This window comes from Colletotrichum tamarilloi (assembly GCF_030869305.1).
Source record: "Colletotrichum tamarilloi strain Tom-12 chromosome Unknown Scaffold_18.1, whole genome shotgun sequence".
In the NCBI taxonomy this organism is placed as follows: domain Eukaryota; kingdom Fungi; phylum Ascomycota; class Sordariomycetes; order Glomerellales; family Glomerellaceae; genus Colletotrichum; species Colletotrichum tamarilloi.
The window spans coordinates 110530-134820 of NW_026849401.1; the positions used below are offsets into that span (position 1 = coordinate 110530).

Consider the following 24291-nt stretch of genomic DNA (forward strand, 5'->3'; position numbering starts at 1 on the left):
GAATTTCCAAGTTCACGGCGGTGTCGGGGGCCGAAGTGGACTGATGGAGGAGGAGCCTCGGAGGGGGCTTCGTCGAATATCGCTTACCAACATCAACAGGCCGAAAGGTCCTGAGCATCGCAGCAGTTTGACGCTTGTTGGCGGTTTGTCCCACCAGCGCATCGAAGCCAACGTTGAGCACAACCGCAGGTCCACCCTGACCTGTCAAGACTCGAGAGGACTACCACGGTCCACGGTTCACAGGCAGGCAGAGGAACAACCAGCAAATGCATGCCTGCCTACTGCCTGTCATTCAGGTCGATACAGGGCAAATAGGCTAGATGTCAGCCGTACTTTGTTATTATGGGATGGGATGGCGGCGCAGGGGACCACGGGCGGCTGTTGAAGCAGCATTCGTCACCTCATCCGTCTTTCGCGGCGTCTCCAAGTGACCCCTCTTCGGCCGGGGCCTCCCAGGCCAACCACGACTTGGGCGAATCTAAGACTGGCCTCATCCCTGCATGTCTCGAGACGCACGACTTGTCAAGGGCCGTCGATGTTTCATCCGTTGTCATGTCCAAGTCTACAGCCAATCAAATACGAATACAACCTCCACGCCGCGCCGTTTCAAAGTTCCCGATTGGGTCGTCACTTTTTCTGCTCGACGACATCCTCGTCGATGGCTTCGCCCATGGCCCACGCTGCACGCACCACGCCTTCTCTGGCTTGGTGGGGGCAGCAGTTGAACCCCCTTTCAGCCGCGCGAGAAAAAAAAAATCAGCCCTTCGCCTCCATCATCGGCCTTGTCAATGTATACCACCCATGGACCATGGCATAATTATTGCTATCTATTAATCTATCTCAATCACAGTACCCTCACCGCTGGGAACCTCTCGGTCACTATCCTGTCTCTAGCTTTGCCAGGTTCTTTCATCCATCGGCTCGGTTAAGACTCATTGGCAGGGACGTGCCAGTCATGCTCTAGGGCTGGCCACATGCAGAAGGTATCCCAAAGTATTCGTATCGAGAGTCTGAGCATTGTGACAATAACATTGAGGATCCAAGGGATTATGATAATGTCATATTCGCGTATGACAAGGCGATCAACTGATGCGATGCAAGTCAGTCTTGCACAGGCACTGATGCAGCGGGGCCAAGCCTGCCATTACTCACGCACATTGTCGTCGACTTTAGACCGACGTTGGTTGCTATCCCTTCCAGATGGCGTGGTACGGCCAAACATTCCACAGTATCCAAACGGACGGGAAACGAAGCTGAAGCGCGCCGTCGTCAGCTATACGGTCAAAAGGAAGGTTGAAAGCGTACGGAAAGCACAACGTGAGGCTGCGGAATGCCCTCCCGCATCCCGAAAAGGCCGTATCGCTGCATCTTCAGCAGTCGGACTACCTAACAGTGACACTCGCTCGGTGGACCGTGTATTGTCTGCCTGTCTCCTAGGAAGGGGCTGTTTGGAGTCTCTGACTGGTTTCTAATCGCACGCTGAAAAGGCTTGGCTGTTAGACAAACCATACAATGTACAACCACGGGCAGGCAATGGTGCAGTAGTACACCACAGCCGTTGTGTGCGACTACGCGGATACAACGTTGAGTAACTCAGCCTTGGCCTTGCATAATCCTGATACGCATGCACAATAACGCAGCGCATGTCCGCCAGCAAGCCACCGCTATTCGTGTGAACCTGGGATCTATGGATCCCGAGAGCGCATGGGAGATCGCTCCATTCCGAGATGGGAGGCTCCCGAGATTGAACGAACGTGCGCGGCCTTTTTGGCTCCTCTCTCGTGCGACATAGCCTAAAAGATTGGCAACGCTGTCGACGCACGCCAGATTACGAAAGACATGCGGGAAATAATTAGAGGGAGTGGACGGTGCTTTATTGAGCTAAACTCCAAGGGGAGTATCTCTCGTCTGAGTCGTCTCTCAATCTGCTCATCCTTCCAAAGCGGAGACAACCATTCGAACTTTGAATCACCAGCAGGCACTGAGACTCTGAGACAGGCCTCCCGAACGAACTATGAATGCCACGATAGGTGTCAGAGTTCATCGCAGCCGGGCCTCCAGATTGAGTGCTAGATACCCTATCGAGCCGCGTTGGCAACGGCGGATAGAGTCGAAGCCGTCATGCGGATCGTGCGGGCAGCCTGCCGCTCTCACTTTCGCCTCATTTCGGGGCAGCGGGGTGGTTTGACCTTAATCGGCCCAGCGAACGGCTCTGCCCCGGCCGACGATCTCCTTGCGGCTCGAAATGAAGTCGACGTCGGAAGTTTACGCACGGCAAAGTTAATTTCACTACAGAACTCCTACCGCGGTACTCTGTAAAGGAATGCGTCGAGTACAGCCTCGGTGGTTGTCGTCCAAAGGGGGGGGGGGGGGGTTCGCTGACTTGCCATTCGGTCTGGGCGCATTAACGTCGAAAATAGGGTAGAGGGCGGAGCAACCTTGCCGATCGACTCTGAGCAAGGAACCTTGCAACATCTAGGAGCTGGATATTGTGCCAGCCGGCGTCCAATAGATGAAATGTCTTGATCGTGTAGTGTAAGACATTCAACATTGAAGTGTCGAATACGAACCTATGCCACGGGCCATAGAGACGTTGCGGGCTATTGTGTCACTAGACATTACCACTTACAGATACCTACAGTATTCGTACCGCCGACAAGACGAGACGTCCTACATGCATCCTACCTAGCTAAGCCTTGTTGCTTGCTTGGCCCCTGGGGGAGTCTCGAAGACGACCGACGCTGCACGACGGGAGATGGCCTTGGCGCGTTCCCTCTGACCTTCTTTTTTGGGTTCCTGCGACGAGAGATCGTCAAGATTTCCCACCGAATGCTGCGCTGCACTGGGCTGGGGAAAGCAACATGTCTGACAGATGGGGTGCAGTGGTGGCAGCAACATCAGCAGGGGGGATGAGATGTCTGAGGCTGAGGGGGGCAGACGGTGGTGTTTGCAACTCGGACGACAACGACGACCACGGCCGGCCTGGGCTCACTCTTCTGGTCCGTTCTCCGCATTGCCCTTTCGATTCCCACGGCATGCCAAAACGATACCACAGACGTCCGTCAATCTCCCGCGACAATCCCAAGTCTAACCCCAGGCTTGGGGAGAGGGAGGGAGGGGAGGGCACGGTTTCAACGGTTTCGTGAGCTTGGGCGAAGGACCTCCTCGAGGGTCGCATTCGACCAAACGTCACTGAAGAGACGGCGGCGTTGGAATTGTTTACGTTTCTGCATGACGCCTAATCCTTTTGACGCGGCATGTACTGATGAGGATCGGCTTTGCCTCTTGCGCATTGAATGGCGATATCTACAGACTGCGAGTTCATTGTTTGACGGTGGCTAAGCAGGCCAGGATGCACACGTTGTGTTACATTGACGTCGTCGATTAGCCAGTCGGTGTCTGTTATTTGTTGTGGGGGAAGGAGTGGAAAGCATCACGGCGCATGGCCTTTACCGTTACACCGTGTTGGCCAAGCCGCAAGTCACGAGTGGTGAGAGGTAAGTTGAGTTATGCTCACGTCAAGATCGGGGCCTCCGTGCGTCGCCCTGACGCCCCCCGTCCCGTGCTAGGTGCCTCGGAGCAGATGGAGTTAAGGTAGGTTTGCTAATGCTCAGTCGTACCGTTGCTCGTGTACGGATGAGAGGGACAGCAAGAGAAAAGCACATGGGAGGTCAGGGATGCCAAGAAAGAGGGGACGGCACACGGCAGTCGGTAGTGACGGCGGCGACATCGTCACGATGGTTGACGAGATTAGAAAAGCTTCAGCCCCCCCCCCCCGGGATCCCCCCCCCGGGATGAGTGGGTACAAACTGGACCAGTCGATGACGGGGGACCTCACGAATAAGAGACATGATGAAGCTCGAGGGGGTGGGAAGAGGTACAGTAGGGGCAGGAGAAGAGGACTGGATGACGGGTCGACAAAGTGAAGGCTGCAGATGCAAAGCGTATCTGTACATGATGGCTGCATCCATGGGTTTACAAGCATGGCCCGGGGTTGGAACTTGGGAGAGTACGATTATGAGGGTTGCACAAGTTTGGAGATTTGTATATCAGAGACTCTGAAGTTTGTACAATATGAGGAGAAAGGAGGGGATATGGACGACGCATGCCCAGAGGTATAGCGTAGAGTCAAGACATCTGCTGACGAGGAGAGTCTCGACGAGACTCACGAGAGCGCTGACGGAGACAAGGCCAAGAAGCCCAAGACTATTTGATGAGGGCATCGACTCAAGCGATGCTATGTAGAGGGCATACGATTCACAAGAGGGAGGGTCTAGGTCGAGAATCTGTACTGCTCAGCGGTCTAACTTGACTGCTGAGCAAGCAGGCAGGTTCAGGGTCGAGGGACTGACAGACACCTTGCCACAGGTCCATACGGACAAAGTACCGTCAGTTCGCGAGGCCTTTGACTTGACAGCTTCAAGGCCACCTACCCTAGCCTGGCAGCAAAGCTGAGGTAAGGGGGCTTTGCGGACTAGAGCCAGACCGGGATGGCTGCGGTCCAGAGAGGTGACGGGACAAGACCGGCTGATTATTCGAGTCCAGACAGACTGCCAGAGAGTGCGTGCAACTTGATACTGGGACAAGCAAACGGCGACTCGCGGATAGCAACAAGCAAGGAAAAGGCGAGAAAAGGGCTGCAAGACACACATGGTTGCTGAGATAAGGTACGGTTACAGCAACCTCGACGGTAAAACTCCGAAGAGACGGCGACTGAGACTGGGCAACGTGGGCAGCCGACGTGGACCATTCTGTGGAGCACTGGAGCCTTTTCCAAGGTGAAGCTCGACCATGGAGGAGGACAACAACGACGATGAGGAAGCTGACAATGGAGCCCTCTTTCCTTTTTTCTGCGATGAGGCGCTGAACTTGGACGTTACAGATTTAGTCGAAATGACAGGATCGAAACCGGCGCTAGTGGAGGGGAGAGGAAAGGACGACGGAGCCCTGGAGGGGGAGGATCGACTTTTGCCAGGGCCTACCAATCCAGGATGGGCAGGACCAAGGGGGTGAATAATAAGAGGGGCGGCCTTGTTTGACTTGGCACGGCCAACGAGAAGCGCGCTTGGCTGCCGCAGCGCCCAAAAGGGGAACCGCTACGGCTTGACGCTTTCCCCATTGCGAGGTTAGTCTCCGTGACGAGCGAGAGAGCACGTACCGTTTAATTGGGGGTACGTACTGTGATCCTGGGTTGGACACCTGCCAGTTTTCCCAGGGGAGGGAAGAAAGGAGAGACAGAGGGCAGGTACCTACCTTACGGGGTAAGGTAGGCGCCCCCACTGAATGTCTCTTGTTCCTGCCTTGATAACCTAGCCACGACGATGGAAAAATGAAGAACCAGAACCACCCGGTGGAGGAAGGAGGCAAATAGGTAGGTATACAACATGAGAAAATTTTGGGTTGAGACAGACGAACGCAAAGCGTGGGAAAGAACCTAATAGAATCAGAAGAAGCAACGATGCGCATTGTCACAGGTTTGTGCTGGCACTGAGACCTTCATGATCCGAGAGACGGGGAGAGCCAACCATATGGCATGAGCCCATCTCTCTCACACACACGCCGTACATCTGTACACACAATCCGACCTTTTCTCCCATTGTTGGTTCGCCGCGATGGATGGATGGATGGGATCGGGTGGTCAGCGAGCCAGATTCAACAGTTTTCTTCCGTCAGTCACAGACACTGACAGCACCGTCTGACCGCCCAAGAGACCGCGAGGCAGTGAGGCACAGAGAGAGAAGAGGCGCAGGTGAACGGAGAGGCGGCGGTTTGCAGCGGACGCCGTTCCCTTGAAAAACGGCGCCTCTGCCGCTCTTGTGGCGTCTCTTTTTGATTACCCTGCGGTTAAGGGAGTGAGACAACACCCAACTGGGTAGGTCCAGAACCTTCAGCGCCATTGACCATGGAGCACTAACAGAAAATATGCCACAAATTTCCCAGTTCTCGCCGATGGCTGGAACGGTTGGCAGTCGGGTGCCGCAAGTCTTGCGACGGCGCCCCGGGAATGGACCCTGTGTGCCTACCTGTGTAACTGTGTACCTGGGGGGATGTGGTAAATCTCAATCACCACCCAATCGAACTGTGGCGTGCCGCCGTACGTGAGTCGAAGCCAACAGCCAACAACGCCAACGCCATCATCCATCCACCATTGGATCTATCCATCCATCCCGCCGACTGCCGCCGTGTGGTATTCTGTACCTTGCCTTAGTGCGGTCCCTCCACCCCGGGACGCGCATGCCCTTCATTGTTTGAATTCGTACGTCACCTACGTACAACAGTGTGGTGTTTTCATACTTTCTACCGCCCGACGGCGATTTACCGTGGATACCAACGATGGAACAAAGCAGAAAAAAAAAGATCAATATTGGAAAACAATAACATGGCATGGCCCATACTGCGTACAATTCGGGGAGAACCATCAGTCAGTCGACTTTCTCCATAAGTCCACAAGCAACCCACCCCGGTCGTCAGTCCCCTTCCGACGACCAGAAAAAGGTGAAGCACAAGCCTTGATTGAGACTAGTGCCAAGAACGGCCCTGGGACTTTCCTCCCGAGAGTAAAATGTGTGGGTAATCAGTCTGAACCTCCTGACTTCCTTTTTGCTCTCTTCGCCTACTACAGTCTCTGGCATACGGAGGATGAGGGTTAGGTTACCTCGCAGCAGTGGTGATACGGAAACGGAGTCGTAAGAAGCAGGAGTCGACGTGTCTGCCACAAAGTGTGCACAATGCCAAACTGCCGCCACGCCATGCTGCTACTCGTCTTCCCTCCCCAAGCTCACTCTATCGTGTAGTATGTAGCGTAATGCCATGCACAGGCTGGGCGGCGTGGCACCGGCACCGATATTGCCAAAAAGTCGCGGCTTTTCGCATCAACCCCAAATGGGAGCCAAGCCCTCGGTGCACGGATATTTCGGTACGTATCCCCTTTTCCTCAGACACGCGCAGGCTTCGCAGGCTGGCGGCAGCACCGCTGGGCAGTGTGCGCTGGAGCGCTGGGCGCTGGGCAGAGTCTCCAGGTCGTCTCCAGGTCCTAGGTCCAGCCCACCTTCACCGATACGTACCTTTTCTCCCTCCTTGCTGTCCCCCGTCTTCCCCGTCCGTCACCATTTCTCTCCCGTCGCCTCTCCCAATTCCCGCTGGTCACTGGATCCAAGTCTTCGCCGTCGTCTAATTGTCCCGTCTTTTCTCGTCCCTTTCTCGGCTTCTACTCCTTGTTCTGCCGCAGATGTTGCCCAGAGCCTCGAAGGCCCGTCCACTTTTTTTTGTGCAAGATTCGAGATGCCGTATTCATCAGGTACCTCGACGTTATTCACTTGTGCTGAGCACTGTCTCTCTGCCCCGTCTGGCCTCAGTCTCAGCCTGTCTCTTTTGCATCTTTTCTCTCTCCCCTCACGATCCTGCAATGAGGCAGTGAGAGTGAGACAGCATAGAGAATAACATATTGTACGGATGTTCTCGCTACCGAATACAGACACCTCGGGGCCAGTACCTCGTCCGTCGTTCGTTCTCTTGTCCTTGTCCAGTCTCTCTCTGCAGCATCCATCCATCCATCCATCCAGACAATGTCACAAAGGTACATCCTCGCGTGGTCCACTCACACACGCCACACACCCCTCCAGGACCCAAAGACCACACCTCAGGGCCCCAGGTCAAGGTCAAGGTCAAGGTCGAGCACCAAAGCACACCAAGCAAGCACACACGCACATGGAGACACGCACAAGTGACAAACCTGGGCCAGGGACTACGTACGGACAGGCTACAAGGTACGGATGCTGAGAGCAGGTACCTGGATTCATGTACCGCTGACACCCCCGGTCATCTTCCCTCCTTGTATGTACCTTACCTTATCCCCCTACTCCTGGGTACTCCTACTCCTACTCCTACTACCTAGTCTCAATATCCGTACTCCCTGCTTCCTCCCGTCCCCTTCTTTTTTCATCGTCCGTCGTTATACTTAAGTTACTGTCCACAACCTCTCCATCTTGCCCAGCTGTGCTTGGCCTTCCGTCTCTTACTTCTTCTTGCTCCGTCTCTCTCTCTATTCTTTCCCATCCTCCATAAATCTCTTCTTTTAGTCTATCCTCATCCTCACGTTCACCCGTGTGGCCGGTTAGCTAAATACCAAACAACCTACCGCCTCTTTCCGCTTCTTCGACTACTCTTTTATTACACCTTGTTTCAACTTGGTAACGGCAGCTTTTTATCGCATTGGAAAAGATTTGAGAAAAAAGTAAACAAGGGCTTTGTGTCGTGACTGGTATCCGAATCCTTCTTGGTTGCTCCTTCTCTCAGCATTTCTCGCTCGCACTCATTCGCGCCTTCCCAACCTCATCGAGTCACTCTCTCGCTCGCACCTTCCGTGCCGAACCTCCCAACCCCGACGACAAGACCTCGTTCTTTCCTCGTCAACCACCGCCACAAATTAAAAAAGTAGACCAGCGGTCTCGGCACTTTTTTCTTCTTCATCAGTACTTTTTTTGACGACCTCTTCGACGACGACGAGCTAGTTCTCTCCCGTATCCTCTCTTTATTTAAATATCAACAACCTCACCGTATCTACATACACCACCAAACCCCCTCGAATTAACCGCCCAACATGGTTCGCGCTACCGCTCTCATCGCAGCCGTGCTGCCCGCCGCTCTCGCCGCTCCTTTCGGCCTCAGCAACAGCGGCGCTTCCACCAACGACTCTGGCTCCTTCATGGGCGTTCCCATCTCTAACCTCAACGCCGCCGACCTGATTCCCAACAAGTACATTGTCGTCTACAACAACACCTTTGACGATGATGCCATTACCTCCAAGATGTCCTCGTTCGCTGCCTCCATCAAGAAGCGCAACATTGGCAAGCGTTCCCTTGACGGCCGCTCCCTCAGCACCTCTACCCGCAACTTCAAGATGAACGCGTGGCGCGCCACCGTCATGGAGGCTGATGACTCCATGATCATGAGCGTCATGAACGCCGAGGAGGTCGCCTACGTCGAGCAGGATGCCAAGGTCAAGATCTCCGCCACCGTCTCCCAGACCAACGCTCCCCCCGGCCTTGTCCGCATGTCTCACGCCGCTGCCGGTGAGGCTGGCTACGTCTTCGACCAGACAGGAGGTGACGGTATCACTGCCTACATCGTCGACACCGGTATCCTTACCACCCACTCCGAGTTCCAGGGCCGTGCTACCTTTGGCGCCAACTTCATCAACAACGTTGTAAGTACCAGGAATCGTCTCAAGAGTGAGTGAGCAAGATGAGAGGCTAATGAAAAATACCAGGACACTGATGAGAACGGACACGGCTCCCACGTTGCTGGTACCATTGGTGGTCAGACTTTCGGCGTTGCCAAGAACGTCAACCTCATTGGCGTCAAGGTTCTTGATGGTGATGGTGCTGGCTCCAACTCTGGTGTTCTCGATGGCATGCAGTTCGGTAAGTTTCAACAGCCCCACAGTTTAACCTATGCAAATTTCCGAAGCTAACATCACCAAAAGTCATTGACGACGTCGCCAAGAAGAACCTCACTGGCAAGGCTGTCATGAACATGTCTCTTGGTGGCTCTGCTTCCGCTGCTGTCAACCGCGCTATCCAGGCTCTCAACAACGCTGGCATCGTCCCCGTCGTCGCTGCCGGAAACGAGAACCAGGATGCTGCCAACACCTCGCCCGCTTCCGCCCCCAACGCCATCACTGTCGGTGCCATTGATGCTCGCAACGACCGCAAGGCCTCCTTCTCCAACTTCGGCACTGTCGTCGACATCTTCGCCCCCGGTGTCAACATTCTCTCTGTCGGCATCACCTCCGATACCGCCACCAACACCCTGTCCGGTACCTCCATGGCCTCCCCTCACGTTGCTGGCCTTGCCGCCTACCTGATGGGTCTTGAGGGCCTCAACACCGTCAAGGCTGTTACCGACCGCATGCTCGCTCTCGCCACCGCCTCTGGTGCCTCTGTCCAGCGCAACACTGCTGGCACCACCAACCTGATTGCCAACAACGGACAGCTCTAGAAGTTCTGCCCTGATGGTAAATGCCCCAATGTGTTCCGCGTTGGTGGATTCTTTTAGCGTTTCTTTCATTGGAAACCTCAAAAGGCATGATGGCGTCACGTTGACTTTTTCGACACGTTTTCCTTGGTTTAATAAGTGATTCTCCCCCCATGTGTTTTTATATTCGAGGGGGAGATGAACACAAATTCACGGCATTTTAGAGGATACCCAGTCATTCGCACACATCACTGCATTGGCGCGCGGCCTGGATCAGCAAGCAAAGCACAAGCCTTCACCATCCAAGATGGGATACCTGGGGTTTCCGGGTGTCTGTCGGATGGTTTCAATTGTATGTAAAAGGAGAGAGAGAGAAGACACACAAAGCAAGAAAGAGAAGGGTCTTCAAACCCGCATTTCAAGGACAAAAAACAGGCTCAAAAGAAAAAAGACCCCAAAAGAGTAGAAAAACCCTCGACGGGCTGGTTCCCTCGTACCATTTCATCAGGACTCGAAAATTCATTCTGTCTTGGGTTTTCCTATAACTCTTTTTTTCTTCCTTTTCGCTTTTTTCTCTAAAACCTGTTTTCTTGAACATTTTTCTGGTTTCGCTTGAGACCAAAAAATCACGTTGTATTTAAGACGGAGATTCTCGAAATGAGATCTTGGTAATGAGAGCAGACAGCTACGGACTATTCACTTTCACGTTCAAACAAATCACTCTGCCTTGCGACTTGACTTGATACTGCCTTTGCCTTGTGAGTAAGTGAGTGTATCAACGTGTCCAGCGTTGATAGCCCTTCGACACGCACACCCTATGCTAGTTCTGATGGTATCACCTGCCCCTGGTGAATGACAACGGCCTTTAGCGCTATCATCATGTCACCTGACCTCGATATCCACATAACCTAGGTGACGTCGAAGGAGGAAGGCGATGGCAGTTGTGTATCTCATCGAATAGATGACACGTCAACAAGCAGGAAACCTTATCTGCGCAACCTACTACATCTGACGATTTTAGGTGATTGATCAAGCTACAATTGTCTCTTCCCCAACTCTACATACGGACTCAGCGGCTTCCTTGCGGGCTCCTTTCCAGTGAACGCATACAGAGTCAACGTCGACATTGGACTTCCACAGGTAGGTGATATGAAGAGGTGCGTCGTTCGGCCTGATTCTTACGACAAGAGGACTGGTAGAAAACCCAAAACGCGAATGACGCCATGACATATCCCGGACAGTTGGGGAAATTTGATGGGAGAAGAACATTCGCAACTCCCCGAGGAGGGAAGGAAAGGATGGAAAGGATGGACTCCCTAAAGACGGACAAGAATCATGGGCGAGAATTGTCGTGGTGGAGGGTGGTGTGCGTGAAGGTTTGTGTTTCTCGCGTTTTGGAGATTAAGGTATCCGAGGGATGGGATGAACTTGGCGTAGTGCCTTCCCTCTCGCATCTGCTATGTGTTGTTTCCTCTCTACACGGTGCTTCCCGAAGACTGAGGTGCTTCACCGCGTGCCACTGCGTGCCGTTATCCGTTATCCGAGGGCCGTGGAAGCGAAAGATGGAAGATTGATGTCGCACATTATGGGACGGACATGATGCCTTTCCCGATTCGTTCTCAGTAAGATGGTGCGTTGGCATCTGCGCGGATGACGGGTTCCGAAACTAGGTTCCATGGGGGGATTCTTTTTCCCTCCCTCCCCCCCCTTCCTTCTTAACCTTCTTTTTTGGGTGCTGGGGGAGACTGAATAGAGTTGGCGAGGATGGTAGGAGATGGGATGGAGGTGCGAGTGCGTCAGAGGCACCCATTCACTACCACTCACACATTTTTATCTCTGATGGCTGTGAGATGAGGTAAGACGCGAGGGAAAAGCATGTGGTCAGCTCAAAGGACCGACGTACAGTCCTACACCCATCGCACGCGGGCGGATTCGTCTCATCTCCAACACACACGCACAGAAGCACGAATTAGAGATGCGTCCTTGCTCGTTTGTGGTCCGGCGTCCGAAGGGGGAAAAAAGGTAAGGGAAACGGGGAAACGGAATAGGAAAGGGGATGACTTTCTTCAGCAGTACGCCGGGAGCCCATTGTTCTACGGTCACGTTTCGGAGATGGGTGTTCGGGACCGGGTGGGAAAGGGAAGGGGAGATGCGAGATCCGACGACCTGTGAAAAGTCCAATACGAGAACGAGAGAGAATGGGAATTACTGTGCTGTAGAAGAGGTTGCCTGCATTCATTCGTCGTCACAAATTTGAAGCCATCTACGTCCCAGATACTTGCCATTGGCGTGGTGATCGACCGCTCTCGCAAACACATCTTTACAAGAAGGACGAGCCAAGGGCAGAGCATGTACAAATGATGCTATAGTATCGACAAATACCAGATATATACAAATGTCTTGGCTAGACTATGGTGTTAGAGATGTCCACACCATGACAAAACATAAATAAACAGTACTCTTGAAGCCTGGAAGGCAGCTAGATCCAGCCTCAGCCTTGGCTGAAGCATGATTCACCGATACCAAGAATCGCTTGTCTCTTGTTAACCGGTCCGAAACGTCCCGTTGTCCTTTCGCCTCTCCCAATTCTCCTTGAACGTACCCCATCAATCTGGCGCTGACACCGCTATGCAAAACGGAGATCTCGGGTCTTGGCGTCGAAGGGGGGAGACCAGGCTACCAGCAACGGCCATCCCGGGTCTCCCGTTCTCGCGGGCGCCGTGCCCCGCCGCACGCCACCCGCGCGCAGCGGATGAGAGCGAGCGAGAGAGTCGCAGAGAGAGAGAGAGGGAAGACAACGGAGGATAAGGCCAAGGTGGTCCGCGCAACTCACGTGGTTTCGTGGGTTTCCGGCCTGTCGTCTCTGACCCGAGCCGAGAGAAAGGGAGGGATGGCCGGCGTGGGAGCGAAGCAGAGCTGAAAAGGCTGAAGCTGGATCTTCACGTTTCATGTATTCCCCAGACTTGACCTAGGTGTCGCCGTGTCGGGGAGAAGGCGGGAAAGGTTAAAAACACATAATACGGTCCCGGTATGCCTGTGTGTAGGTACATCAGATACCTACCTGGAAAATCCGGTTCGGCCTTGCGCATAAACGCCGAGACGTCTTCCAAGAGCCGCATCTTCTTCGCTTGCAACTGCGCACTGCTGTCTCCTGCAACGATACGAAAGGAAGACCGGACGAAAGGCTTTGGTGGCGGGCCTGAAAACAGAAGAGCATACTGAGCAGCAATCTGGTAAGCCTCCGTGGGTTCAATGGATTAGGTACATATAGAGGCACCGCGGCGCTGCGTGCTTCATCTGATTATTGGTGACCTGCAAGTCCATGTTCGACAAGAGGCCAAGTCAAGCAGGCCAAGTGATTTCTGCATTGCGTTGGTGACCAATTGACTGGAGTTGGGGGCGTTGGGGCGATGACTTGGATTATGAATTTTTGTGTCTTCTTATTACAACGGTTCCCCGGCCGCGGGATGATTTGAATACATCGGTCGTCGCTTTGGCTCTTCCATGGACTTCAAAATCGAGACAACTTCTTCCAGAAAAGTACTGAAGAGACAGGTCATATCGGTCTTGGCGACAGGCTCATCTACTTGATGCCGTGACAGCGCCTGTCACCTCTTCGCCGTAGGCCCCGGGGCCAGACGAAGACGAGTAAGCTTTCAATTGACCTAGCCTTATGGCTATTACAGGTCTTGTCGCAGTCACAAGAAGAAACACGTGAAACAGTGGAACATGGTGAAAGAATGTTTGCAAGCCGGAGCAAAAGAGCGCGTCCCGAGAACAATGGAAGACACGCCCGCCCCGTACCCGCCGCGTGATGGACGGGGTCTTTGCCGGTGGGGTTTGATATCAGCACTTCTTCGGCACAACCACAGTCATGACCACCTTGCGATGGGACTGAATTGCAATTTGACATCCGTGCTTGGTTTGAGGAGGGATAGTGGATGTCACTGTGTAAATCATGTCGGACAGACGATCGATATGAAAGCAACAAGACCAGATGCGTCGCGAAAAACCCATCACGAGGATGGTGTGTATTAGCAAGATTAGTATGGGCTCCTCAATATTTCGTAGCCATGCCGGCGGCGAGCAACCGAAAACTCCTCGTCAATATGTACCGTCAACAGTCAGATGCAGCGTAGCAGTCAAAGAACAACTTTTGTTCTTGTCTGTCTGGTAGAGTTACAGCTCCTTGTGCTCGATCGGCGTCGCCGCGCCGGTCTCGCTGCCAGGCCAGTAAATGCTATCCGTCTTCCACAACGAGTCGAAGCGTGCACCAAAGAACCAGGCAGTTCCGATCTGAGGGTGGTGATCAGTTGAGAGTTGAGGGTAGAAAAGCAGAGGGTGAAGGTTGATGTTGGAGGAACGAGAGGGAAATGAGGAAGAAAATTTCGGAGCTACTCACCATAAGACCAGATACGAAAAAGAGGGTCAACAGAACCATGCCGCCCAATACGAAGGCCTCACCTGCATCCATACCCGGTTGGCCCCGCTCTTTCTGTTTCGCCGCATCTCCGAGCAGCTTGGGGTCCTGTCTCGGGAACAGAGAGTCGATGAATTGCTCAATCTGGAGGGTCAACCGTTAGCAATTGACTTTCTGACGCGAGACAGATGTGTCTTTAGATAAAGACAAAGAAACACCACCACATACCTTGCCGCACTGCACGCTAATCTGCACGTAGTTGGGGTCGCGCGGGTCGTTCTTCTTGTGTATCCGACGGGTGTAGTCTCTGAAAACCTCACACACAATTTGGAGGTTCTGTGTTGACTTGGTCATGAGGTAGCATGCGTCGCCCTTGGTGATCTTGATGTGGCTGCTGAAGATGGCAGGATTACGGAAGACGAGCTCCAACGTCGCAATAGCCATGCTCTGGGGGATAGCGACGAAGTTGAAGACACTCTGATCCTTGATACCAGCCATGTAGAACAGGCACTCCTCAGTGTGCTTGAGAGCATTCAGAACCATCTCGGAGCTGCACTCGAGAGCCTTGGGCAGGTTCTCGGGCTTGAAGAGATCGTCCCAGGTGTCGACGTGCTTGCTCCAGATCTCCTTGGGCCAGAAACGGCGCTTGTCGAGGTAGTCCTCGTGGACGTCGCGAATGATGTTGGTCTTTTGGAGGAACTGTCCCATGGACTCGGTGAGCGCGGGGCGCTCGAGAAGCTTGGGGTTGGCCATGTTGCCCTCGACGAAGAGGCGGGTCAGGCCGTCACCGACGAGACCGGCAACGTAGTGGCAGTAAAGCTCGTACTCCTTGATGGTCGCAACACCGTTCTCGTTGTGCTCGGCGTTGAGAGCGTAGTCGGCCATGCCGTTACCCATCTTGATCGTGATATCCTTGATGATCTCGTAGTAGGGCTTCTTGATCTTCTTCAGCTCAGTTACGACATCGTCAAAGTGCACCAGGAGCTCGCGGTCCTTCTCGTTAGGACCGTTCTTGGTGAAAGTCCAGCCATCCGTCTCCATGTACTTGTCAAACTGGCGCAGCAGAGGCTCCTTCTCCTTGATATCCAATGTCATATCATCTTCGATGGTGTCGAGGCCGCGCAGCACAAGGTAGAACAGGCAAACGGGAACCAGGAGTTCGGGGTTGAGCTCCTGGATGACGGCGGAGAAACTACGGCTCGTCTTGTTGAGGAATTCGAAGCACGACTTCAGCGTAGGGTCTTCCTTTGAGGGATCGCGGTGGTGGACGGGGTCGTGCCAGACCTTCCTAGAAGTGTATCAGCAGATGTGAGGTAGAGAAGCAGCAAAGCGGTCTGCGCGCGCGTGCTCGGTGAGAGGGAGTCAGGCGGCGTACCATTGGATGATGGAGCGAAGCTGGTTGGGGTGAAGGAGGTAGTAAATGACACCCATGATGGCGGTCTGTCGTCGCGGCGGACGGCGGATTGCACAGTAGAATCGGACAGTAGCGCAGAGGCTTGAAGAGTTGACGACGGAAGAACGAAGTCGAGTCTCGTAGGGGGCAGCAAAGTCAAGTCAGTCAGTCCTCGTAGAGTTCGTGGAGTTGACCAAGGTAGCTGGCTATGTGCGGGTTCGTCGTGGGCTGCTGATTGAAGGTTTGCGCGCGCAGTCAATGGGAGGTGGTCTCAGCTTCTGCTTTTTTGGCTCACGTTCCAGTCAATGACCTCAAAATTCGCGTGCGTTTTATAGCAAGGAGGACACGGGCTGTTGCGTGGAGAAGAGTCGACAAGCAAACTGGATTGTTGACCTTGGATGAACGGCAGACGGGGATTCAACAACAAGACCGCGGAAGAATAGGAGGGAAAGAAGTTCTCCGCTGTCATCAAATCAAAAGTCCAAAAAAGTGACCAATTCACCCGGGCAGGAAGGCGCCAAAACGGGGGAAAGGACGTTAGTGCAGCTGACCCCGGCTCCTTTTCTCCAAATTGCCATGGAAAATGCGACCTGGGACCGTTTTCCCGTCACACTCACCTCATTTCCAGGTACGTGGAGGTTATTAGGTAAGCCTCCAGGGCATTCAAGGCTTGGCCTCAGCGCTGTTGGGTGGTCTACTGACAGCCAGAAGACGGCCAGATAGCGCCTCTTACAGTGATACCCCGCCTGTGTATGGTGCCTTATCCGCCGAACGCTTCCCACTTCAGCGTGTCAGTCACTGGAATTGGTGTCAGGAACACACTGACCGAGCCAGTTCGGCTAAAGCTAGGCGAGCCAATGGGATGGACGACTAGATCTGATTGGCAGATGGCAGGTGATGGCGGGGCAGGTCCCTGCCTTCCGGGTCGTTTGCTTCTCATTCTCGAATTTCAGCAGGTGCGGGGCACGGAGGGCGGTTCCTTCCATGCTGGGGAGTGGAAGGATTTCATTATTTCAGGGTCTGCCTTCCTGCCTTTTTCGAACGAAGCTTCCGTCGGGGTCGTCTCTTTCTCGTCTGGTTAGCAACCAACGGCTCAACTCACATGACTTTTGTTTAGCGACGTTTATCCTTGGCATCTTCTTCGCACCTTTGGTATTGCTACCTTGCTGCTGCTTCTGTTGCTGTTTCTCCTCTTCACACACCGAAAGAAAGAAGAAGAAGCCGACAAAAGATGATTTATCGACTCTGCTGCATACGCCAATCGAGGTGTGAGTGGAGAGCAGCAGCAGCAATTCCACGCATGTCAGCCCCCCGACACGGCATCAGTCCAATTGTTCCCATGGCTCAGCCTCCCCCTTCATGTTCATGGCCCGACTATCCGATCAGCGCGCAACCCATCGTCTGGTTTTCTGGACATCCCACGGTGGCATCGCAGCAGCACATGGCCAAGACCCTTAAGGATTTCCGAGATGGACGTTTCTTTGCGGCTCCGGGCTTCTGGTCCCCACCACGGCCGACGCGGCATTCGACCCTCGCTGGTCTGCCGCGGCCCGCCATTGCCACCACCACCGTGGCACCGCCATTACCTCCAAGGGAGCATAATGCGGTGAGCCATCGGATGGCAATGTCTCACTGTCTGCATCCCCCAAGGGAGGCTTTTCATCCGTCTAGCCTCCTTCATCCTAGACCGCATCACTTCCGCGATACTTGTCTTGGAGCTGCTGCGACACCACGTAGCTAAGTAGCTACTTTTTTCCTTATGTCTCTTACTAACATTATGATTTTTCATGGTCGGCTTAATCATATTCTGCTACTACTGGTGACTATCTTCCACGGAGTCCACTTCACCAGAGCTCATGACAAAGCTAGGGGACGCCAGGACGAAAATAGCTGTCTGCTACGGATACTCTCTCCGATAACAGCAGCTATCAATATGGAACGTAGCTCCTGGTAAGCTTCGTACTCGAGGTACGTAAGTTTCGCTACGGGGTCGCACCTTTGACCGTGGTACCTCCCGAAGGTGGGGGTGGGAACGACACATAGCACACACCATCTGTCCAATGTAAGTCGCTGCGACTAATTATTGCTGGCTGTGCTACTACTGCTGCTCTGCAGTAGGTATCCAGACAGAGACCAGCATACCGGAAGACGGGAGGGTCGAGAGGGTCGAGACCGCGCGCAGCTGAAAGGGCAGAGTGGCAGATTGGCAGATAGTACGACTCGTACCTGAACCCAAACTTTATGTCCTCCCCTCCTCCTCTCCCTGGCCTCGTACCTGCCACGCTTACCCCAGATAAATAATCCGTCTCACACTCTTTCTCCCCTTGCCCTGCTGTTCGAGTGGCTTGTCTTACAAATTACTCAATTTGTCCTTTTCTTCTTCTTTCCTCACCCTCCCAGCTGTCTTCTCCCTTGCCAGCCTCGAGCATATAAGACGTCCGAATCGACATCTCACCCGACTCCGTCACCAACTTACACCATCCCAGCAGCCAGTCGAATCCTGACAAAGTCCCGCCCGACCCCTCTCCGACCACTCTCCGATAATTCAAACTATAATCCTCAAGAGACGAACAACACCACCATCATCCACAATGGCTACCAACGGACACTCTGCGAACAAGTTCCTCATCTGGGGTGGCGAGGGCTGGGTTGCGAACCACCTCAAGGTCCTCCTTGAGGGACAGGGCAAGGAGGTCTACACCACCACCGTCCGCATGGAGAATCGTGAGGGCGTCCTCGCCGAGCTCGAGAAGGTCAAGCCTACCCACGTTCTCAACTGCGCTGGCTGCACTGGTCGCCCCAATGTCGACTGGTGCGAGGACAACAAGGAGGCTACGATGCGATCCAACGTTATCGGCACCCTGAACCTCACCGATGCCTGCTTCCTCAAGGGCATCCACTGCACCGTCTTCGCCACCGGCTGCATCTACCAGTACGACGACGCCCACCCCATTGGCGGCGCTGGCTACCTCGAGACCGACCCTGCCAACTTTAAGGGCAGCTTCTACTCGGACACCAAGGGTCACGTCGAGGAGGTATGTTATTAATCACAAGCCACTGGCGTCTGGATCAATCACTAATCGGGTACTCTGCAGATCATGAAGCACTACAAGAACTGCCTCATCCTCCGCCTGCGCATGCCCGTCAGCGACGACCTCCACTCCCGCAACTTTGTTACCAAGATTGCCAAGTACGACCGTGTCGTTGATATCCCCAACTCCAACACCATTCTCACCGATCTCCTCCCGGCTTCCATCCTCATGGCCGAGCACAAGGACACTGGCATCTACAACTTCACCAACCCCGGTGCCATTTCTCACAACGAGGTGCTCTCCCTCTTTAAGGAGATTGTCCGTCCCGATTTCACATGGAAGAACTTCTCGCTCGAGGAGCAGGCCAAGGTCATCAAGGCCGGCCGCAGCAACTGCAAACTCGACACCACCAAGTTGGAGAAGAAGCTCAAGGAGTACAACTACACGGTGCCCGAGGTTCACGACGCCTACAGGGGATGCTTCGAGCGCATGAAGGCCAACGGTGTCGTGTAAATAGAAGAGGGAAAAAAAGCAAATCGGATTTGGCGCATATGGGAACTTGGCCGCTCTAGCAAGACTTAGAGACTGGAATGAACTAGAAAAATTGCAGTTTGAGTTGTTGAAGACTGTCCAGATTGATGCAGTGAGCATAGCATGATTCCAGATGCCATCGGGCTAGAGGCAGGCGCTGAAGATTGAACGGTGTCCTTTGCGTGAGAGTCGGTGCAGCCGGGGTGGAGAAGAGTCATCTCGGCGTTGTCCGGTTGACTTGAGCTCTGAAAGCTTGTGAAGCGGATCGCCGACTGTTGTCGATCACTTTGGAGGCCTGGAAATATCGTGATGCAGCTATCAGCTATCGTCGCTTGCAATGTGACAGCTGACGCTGTAGAGCCCGGGATAGCAACCTGACACGAGCCATGCTTTTCTCCCCCAAAACTTCCAAAGAAGCCCTTCATGAGAATGTTTTGGATTGAGGGGGAGTCTGTATTTTGGATACCGACTCTTTGTGATGCAGACAGAAAACGGCAGATGGGCTGGACCGTGCAACGTCATCCCTGCCAGCAGGTCCCTGTCCGCGTAATCTCCAAGGCCGCAGTGGACATCGCCATCGTCCATGCAGCCTATGGAAAGGGCGGGAGGGAAAGAATGGCACCTTGCCAGCACCCAGTGGGAGGGCAGGTTACCTTACCAGCCGTAAGGCTCAGAAGTAGGTACCGTAATTCAGCCTGGCCGTTCCATGGCAGTGCATGGTTACTCACCAAAAAGTCACCGCAATGCTCACTGAAACCCGCCGTTGGTGACCGCCCAGCGCCCATAGGTCTCGCCCAACAACGTAATCTGGCGGGGCACCGCGAAAACGTAAATCCACCCAAAAATCTAGGTAATCGGCGGGCACCTTGCAGCAGTTGGGTCACTTTTTGGTGTGGCACGCCGCACCGCCCAGTTCATTCGACCGCCGCTACGTCCGATTCCTTGTGATTCTCGCTTGAATCACGATTCGCAAGTCTATCCCTACCCTCATCACCCCGCGATCTTTCCTGCAGAGGACCTCTTACTCCCTCACTCAACCTTTTTCTCTTGTTTATCAACGAAGAAAACATTTGCGCCGTTTCTATACCTAGATTTCCTTCTACCTAATACCCCTCATTCCTTGCGACCATGGTCGTCGATACCGCATACTACGACACTCTCGGTGTTCAGCCCACCGCCACAGACATCGAAATCAAGAAGGCCTACCGAAAGCTTGCCATCGTTCACCACCCGGGTATGTAAAATTACCTGTTTGATTTCTACTGCACTCTGCTGCGTCACGGAAGCTGACTTGAACCCCCTGCAGACAAGAACCCCAACGACCCCTCCGCCCACGAAAAGTTCCAAGAAATTGGCGAAGCCTACCAAGTCCTCTCCGACAAGGACCTCCGAGCAGCCTACGACAAGTATGGAAAGGACAGCGCGAAGCCTTCCGAGGGCTTTGCCGACCCGGCCGAGTTCTTCAGCTCCATCTTTGGCGGCGATGCCTTTGTCGACTGGATCGGTGAGATTAGCCTGATGAAGGATCTGACGGCCACTATGGATATCACCATGCAGGAGGGTGAGGAGGGTGCTGAGGGCGCCGAAGCTGCCGACGGCGAGTTCCCTGGCACTGAGGAGGCCAAGAAGGAGAGCATGAAGGCTGGAGACGCAGAAAAGGCTGGCGCCGCCGCCGGTGCCGCCGCTGCTCCTCCGCCAACCGTCGTCGTTGAAGACGAGAAGGAGGCTCATAAGGCAGCCGACTCTGCCGCTGCTGGCACCGCCAACGCGCCTCCTCCCCCATACGCCGCTGAGGGTAGAACACCATCACCGAGCCCGTCCGGTACCTCGGGTACCGCAAAGCGCACTCAGATCCCCCTCCGGCCTGCGCTTATGGACAGGCCCTCGGACGAAGTCGCAGGCCAGCCCGAGTCGGAGGAGTCGCTGCGGAAGAAGGAGAAGAAGAAGGGTAGCTTGACCAAGGAGCAGCGCGATCAGCTCGCCGCCTACGACAAGGAGCGCGCCCGCGTCCGCCAGGAGCGTGTCGACACCCTCGCCCGCAAGCTCCTCGACAGAATAAGCGTGTGGACCGAGACCGACAAGGGCGCTGACGTCACCAAGGCGTTCCAAGAAAAGACTCGTCTCGAGGTCGAGAACATGAAGATGGAGTCTTTCGGTCTGGATATCCTCCACGCCATCGGCCAGACGTACTTGGCCAAGGCCACCGGTCTGCTGCGGAGTCAGAAGTTCCTGGGCATCGGCGGTTTCTTCAGCCGCGTCAAGGACAAGGGCACGATCGTGAAGGAGACTTGGAACACCATCAGCTCTGCCATCGACGCACAGCAGACCATTGAGGAGATGGCGCGCATGGAGGAGAAGGGTGGCGAGGAGTGGTCCGAGGATCGCAAGGCCGAGTACGAGCGCCGCGTCACAGGCAAGATTCTTACCGCCGCATGGCGCGGCTCCAAGTTCGAGATTCAGAGTGTGCTGCGTGAGGTGTGCGACTCTGTCCTCAACGACAAGAAGATCCCTTTGGCCAAGAGACTGGAGCGCGCTGAGGCACTGGTCATCATCGGCGACATCTTCTCCAAGGTACTACTGCTCCCTCGGATTGCCGTTGTGTTCATGGTGCTAACATATTGTTCCAGGCCGCGAGATCTCCCGAGGAGGAAGGCGACTACCTCGTCTTCGAGCAGCTCGTCGCCGAGGCAGCCATCAAGAAGGATAAGGAGTCCAAGAAGAAGGGCAAGAAGCACCCATCAGCGGACGTCGCTGAGGATGCGCCCAACGTCCCCAAGCCCGAGAAGGCATAAACTGCTTCGCGGGGGGAAAAGAGGGACAGAGTGCGCACGAGATACCACAACCGTTTGAAACTTCGATTCTTCTTTGGGGCCTTAGCTTACCTACCTTTACCTGATTGTTACAAACTCTGGGCTACTTGAGCGAATAGACGGGACTTTTGGGAGAGGCTACTACTTGACGGTTGTTTGTTGGAGTTGGCTTCCCCACTCACCATTCGGCATGGGTGACTGATATTATCAGCGAATACAAAGTATACTTTTATGATGGACTTGATTGGATGCCTGGACTTTTTTTCTTGACTTGTTTACCGTGGACCTACATCATATAATTTGTGTGCCGAAGGACTTTCAGTGCTAAGATGAGTTGTGGTGGGTGCTGCTGTGGTCCTCAGAACCGGAGAGAGATATGGATTGTGTAAGCCCTCTTAAGAGACGAGGATGTTGACTATTAACTCACCTTGGGCCATCACTTCCGCTTTCTGATGTCTGGGGCTAGGGCTTGAAGAGCCACTTCGATAGAAAGGAAGAGTCTCGAGCATCTCGAGAACTGAACAATCTCGAAGCGGAACTTGCATGCCTTCTCGCTAGGTTGGTGGGGTGTCGTCGGCTGGTGGAGAGGATCCGCCGCAGTGGTCCTTGAGCTCGCTGCTGGCGCCTTGGAGACATCGCCTTGTTGGCTAAGTGGTATAGCGTCTCACTAGTACCTAGTGACATGAGAAGATCGGCGGTTCGATTCCGCCACGAGGCACATAAGCGTAGTTCCCTCTCGGGAACGATGACCCCTTTTGCATTTTGTGGTTGTTGATCGTGTCTATGGTGTGTCCAGAGACATTTGTGCTGAATGTGAGAGATACGTCCTTGTTCGCTTTTTAGCTTTTCTCCAAATCTATGATTGTGAACTTAGGTTGGCGAATATGTGGAACGGCATGTTATTCGCTTTACCCCGCATGACTCTTCACGACGCCTATCAGCAAGCTGTATCCGTAGCATATCAAGGAGACTTTTCGCCAGCTTTGCTGGCGATAACATCCATGCAGCGGGCCAGCCCGACGTGTGGTAACATCTCTTGCTTTCTATGATACCAATGACAGCCAAAGAAGGAGCCGAAATTGTCGCAATCGAGTACCCTCTCTCACTCCCTGAAGTCCATTGGACGCCCTTTCAATGACTAGCCGAATTGAGAAGGGCGTCTATTGATTTGATCTGTAAGCATAGTAAATAGCAACTACCATAATAAACCCCCATCGATCACCAGGGACGGTCATATCCCAGCCAGAAAATCATCAATAACAGGTCATATTGTTCTCATTGTCAAAGCGATACTCAACGGCTGTCGAAGCTTGTCCATCACCATGCGTCAGGCATCGACCACACCTACGGCGCTCGTCCTGATTGATATCCAAGAGGGCTTCAAGCACCCGACCCACTGGGGCTCATCACGCAGCACACCAACATTCGAATCCAGCGTCGAGACACTCCTCGCATCCGCACGCAAGTACAACGAAACCATCATTTCGACCCCGACCTCCCAAGAGCAAAAGCCAGTACTCATCCTCCACGTCCACCACCACTCCATATCCTCTACTTCCGCCCTCCACCCAACACACTACCTCGAAGGCTCGTCAACCCCCTCCGTCGCACCTCTGCCCTACGCTGCACCCCTCCCCTCAGAACCCGTCTTCACGAAGAACTTCAACAGCGCCTTCATCGGCACCAACCTCGAGGCAACGCTGCGGTCCGCCGGGATTCGGCAGCTTATAGTGGGTGGGCTGACGACTGATCACTGCGTGAGCACTACGGTGCGGATGGCGGCTAACTTGCAGGTTCTGGGCGAGGATGGAGGGGTAGATGGTAACGGTGTACTGTTGGTGAGGGACGCGGTTGCGACGTATGAGAAGGGCGGGTTTGATGCTGAGACTGTGCATGCTGTGAATTTGGCGAGTTTGGATGGGGAGTTTGCGGAGGTTGTTGGTGCGGAGGAGGTATTGGCGGCGGTGTTGAGGTTCTGATTCGAAGTATAATGAAGATGCAGCAATGCCAAAAAGTCATCAAGAACCGATTCTGCTGACGAATTTTGGGAGGCATTTCCAGGATCTTGAATTAGATCGATATGACTTCTCGATATTCCACATGCCGCTCTTGTCGTTACACGAGCCTTTT

General features: G+C 54.0%; 8 protein-coding genes across 8 annotated transcripts; 7 read left to right on the forward strand and 1 right to left on the reverse strand.

Moving 5' to 3' along the window:
* Window positions 1-342: 342 nt before the first annotated feature.
* On the forward strand, window positions 343-834 carry CTAM01_06444 (uncharacterized protein; the record flags this gene model as incomplete). Its single annotated transcript, XM_060522471.1, has 1 exon — window positions 343-834. One exon carries the CDS (start codon window positions 343-345, stop codon window positions 832-834), a length of 492 nt encoding a protein of 163 aa, XP_060382730.1.
* Window positions 835-6810: 5976 nt separating this feature from the next.
* CTAM01_06445 (uncharacterized protein) lies at window positions 6811-7440 on the forward strand (the record flags this gene model as incomplete). The annotated part of the gene is made up of 2 exons (XM_060522472.1): window positions 6811-6857; window positions 6939-7440. The coding sequence occupies 2 exons, from the start codon at window positions 6811-6813 to the stop codon at window positions 7438-7440; spliced, it is 549 nt and encodes a 182-aa protein (XP_060382731.1).
* A 1159-nt stretch (window positions 7441-8599) lies between these two features.
* On the forward strand, window positions 8600-9999 carry CTAM01_06446 (subtilase; the record flags this gene model as incomplete). The annotated part of the gene is made up of 3 exons (XM_060522473.1): window positions 8600-9205; window positions 9269-9422; window positions 9485-9999. The coding sequence occupies 3 exons, from the start codon at window positions 8600-8602 to the stop codon at window positions 9997-9999; spliced, it is 1275 nt and encodes a 424-aa protein (XP_060382732.1).
* Window positions 10000-14154: 4155 nt separating this feature from the next.
* On the reverse strand, window positions 14155-15826 carry CTAM01_06447 (squalene synthase; the record flags this gene model as incomplete). The annotated part of the gene is made up of 4 exons (XM_060522474.1): window positions 14155-14271; window positions 14378-14539; window positions 14624-15683; window positions 15771-15826. The coding sequence occupies 4 exons, from the start codon at window positions 15824-15826 to the stop codon at window positions 14155-14157; spliced, it is 1395 nt and encodes a 464-aa protein (XP_060382733.1).
* Window positions 15827-17088: 1262 nt separating this feature from the next.
* CTAM01_06448 (uncharacterized protein) lies at window positions 17089-17974 on the forward strand (the record flags this gene model as incomplete). The annotated part of the gene is made up of 3 exons (XM_060522475.1): window positions 17089-17394; window positions 17733-17760; window positions 17907-17974. The coding sequence occupies 3 exons, from the start codon at window positions 17089-17091 to the stop codon at window positions 17972-17974; spliced, it is 402 nt and encodes a 133-aa protein (XP_060382734.1).
* A 405-nt stretch (window positions 17975-18379) lies between these two features.
* CTAM01_06449 (NAD dependent epimerase/dehydratase) lies at window positions 18380-19333 on the forward strand (the record flags this gene model as incomplete). Its single annotated transcript, XM_060522476.1, has 2 exons — window positions 18380-18823; window positions 18884-19333. 2 exons carry the CDS (start codon window positions 18380-18382, stop codon window positions 19331-19333), a joined length of 894 nt encoding a protein of 297 aa, XP_060382735.1.
* Window positions 19334-20479: 1146 nt separating this feature from the next.
* Window positions 20480-22143, forward strand: CTAM01_06450 (DnaJ domain-containing protein; the record flags this gene model as incomplete). Its single annotated transcript, XM_060522477.1, has 3 exons — window positions 20480-20585; window positions 20658-21922; window positions 21979-22143. 3 exons carry the CDS (start codon window positions 20480-20482, stop codon window positions 22141-22143), a joined length of 1536 nt encoding a protein of 511 aa, XP_060382736.1.
* Window positions 22144-23483: 1340 nt separating this feature from the next.
* On the forward strand, window positions 23484-24140 carry CTAM01_06451 (isochorismatase hydrolase; the record flags this gene model as incomplete). Its single annotated transcript, XM_060522478.1, has 1 exon — window positions 23484-24140. The coding sequence occupies one exon, from the start codon at window positions 23484-23486 to the stop codon at window positions 24138-24140; it is 657 nt and encodes a 218-aa protein (XP_060382737.1).
* Between the last annotated feature and the right edge of the window lie 151 nt (window positions 24141-24291).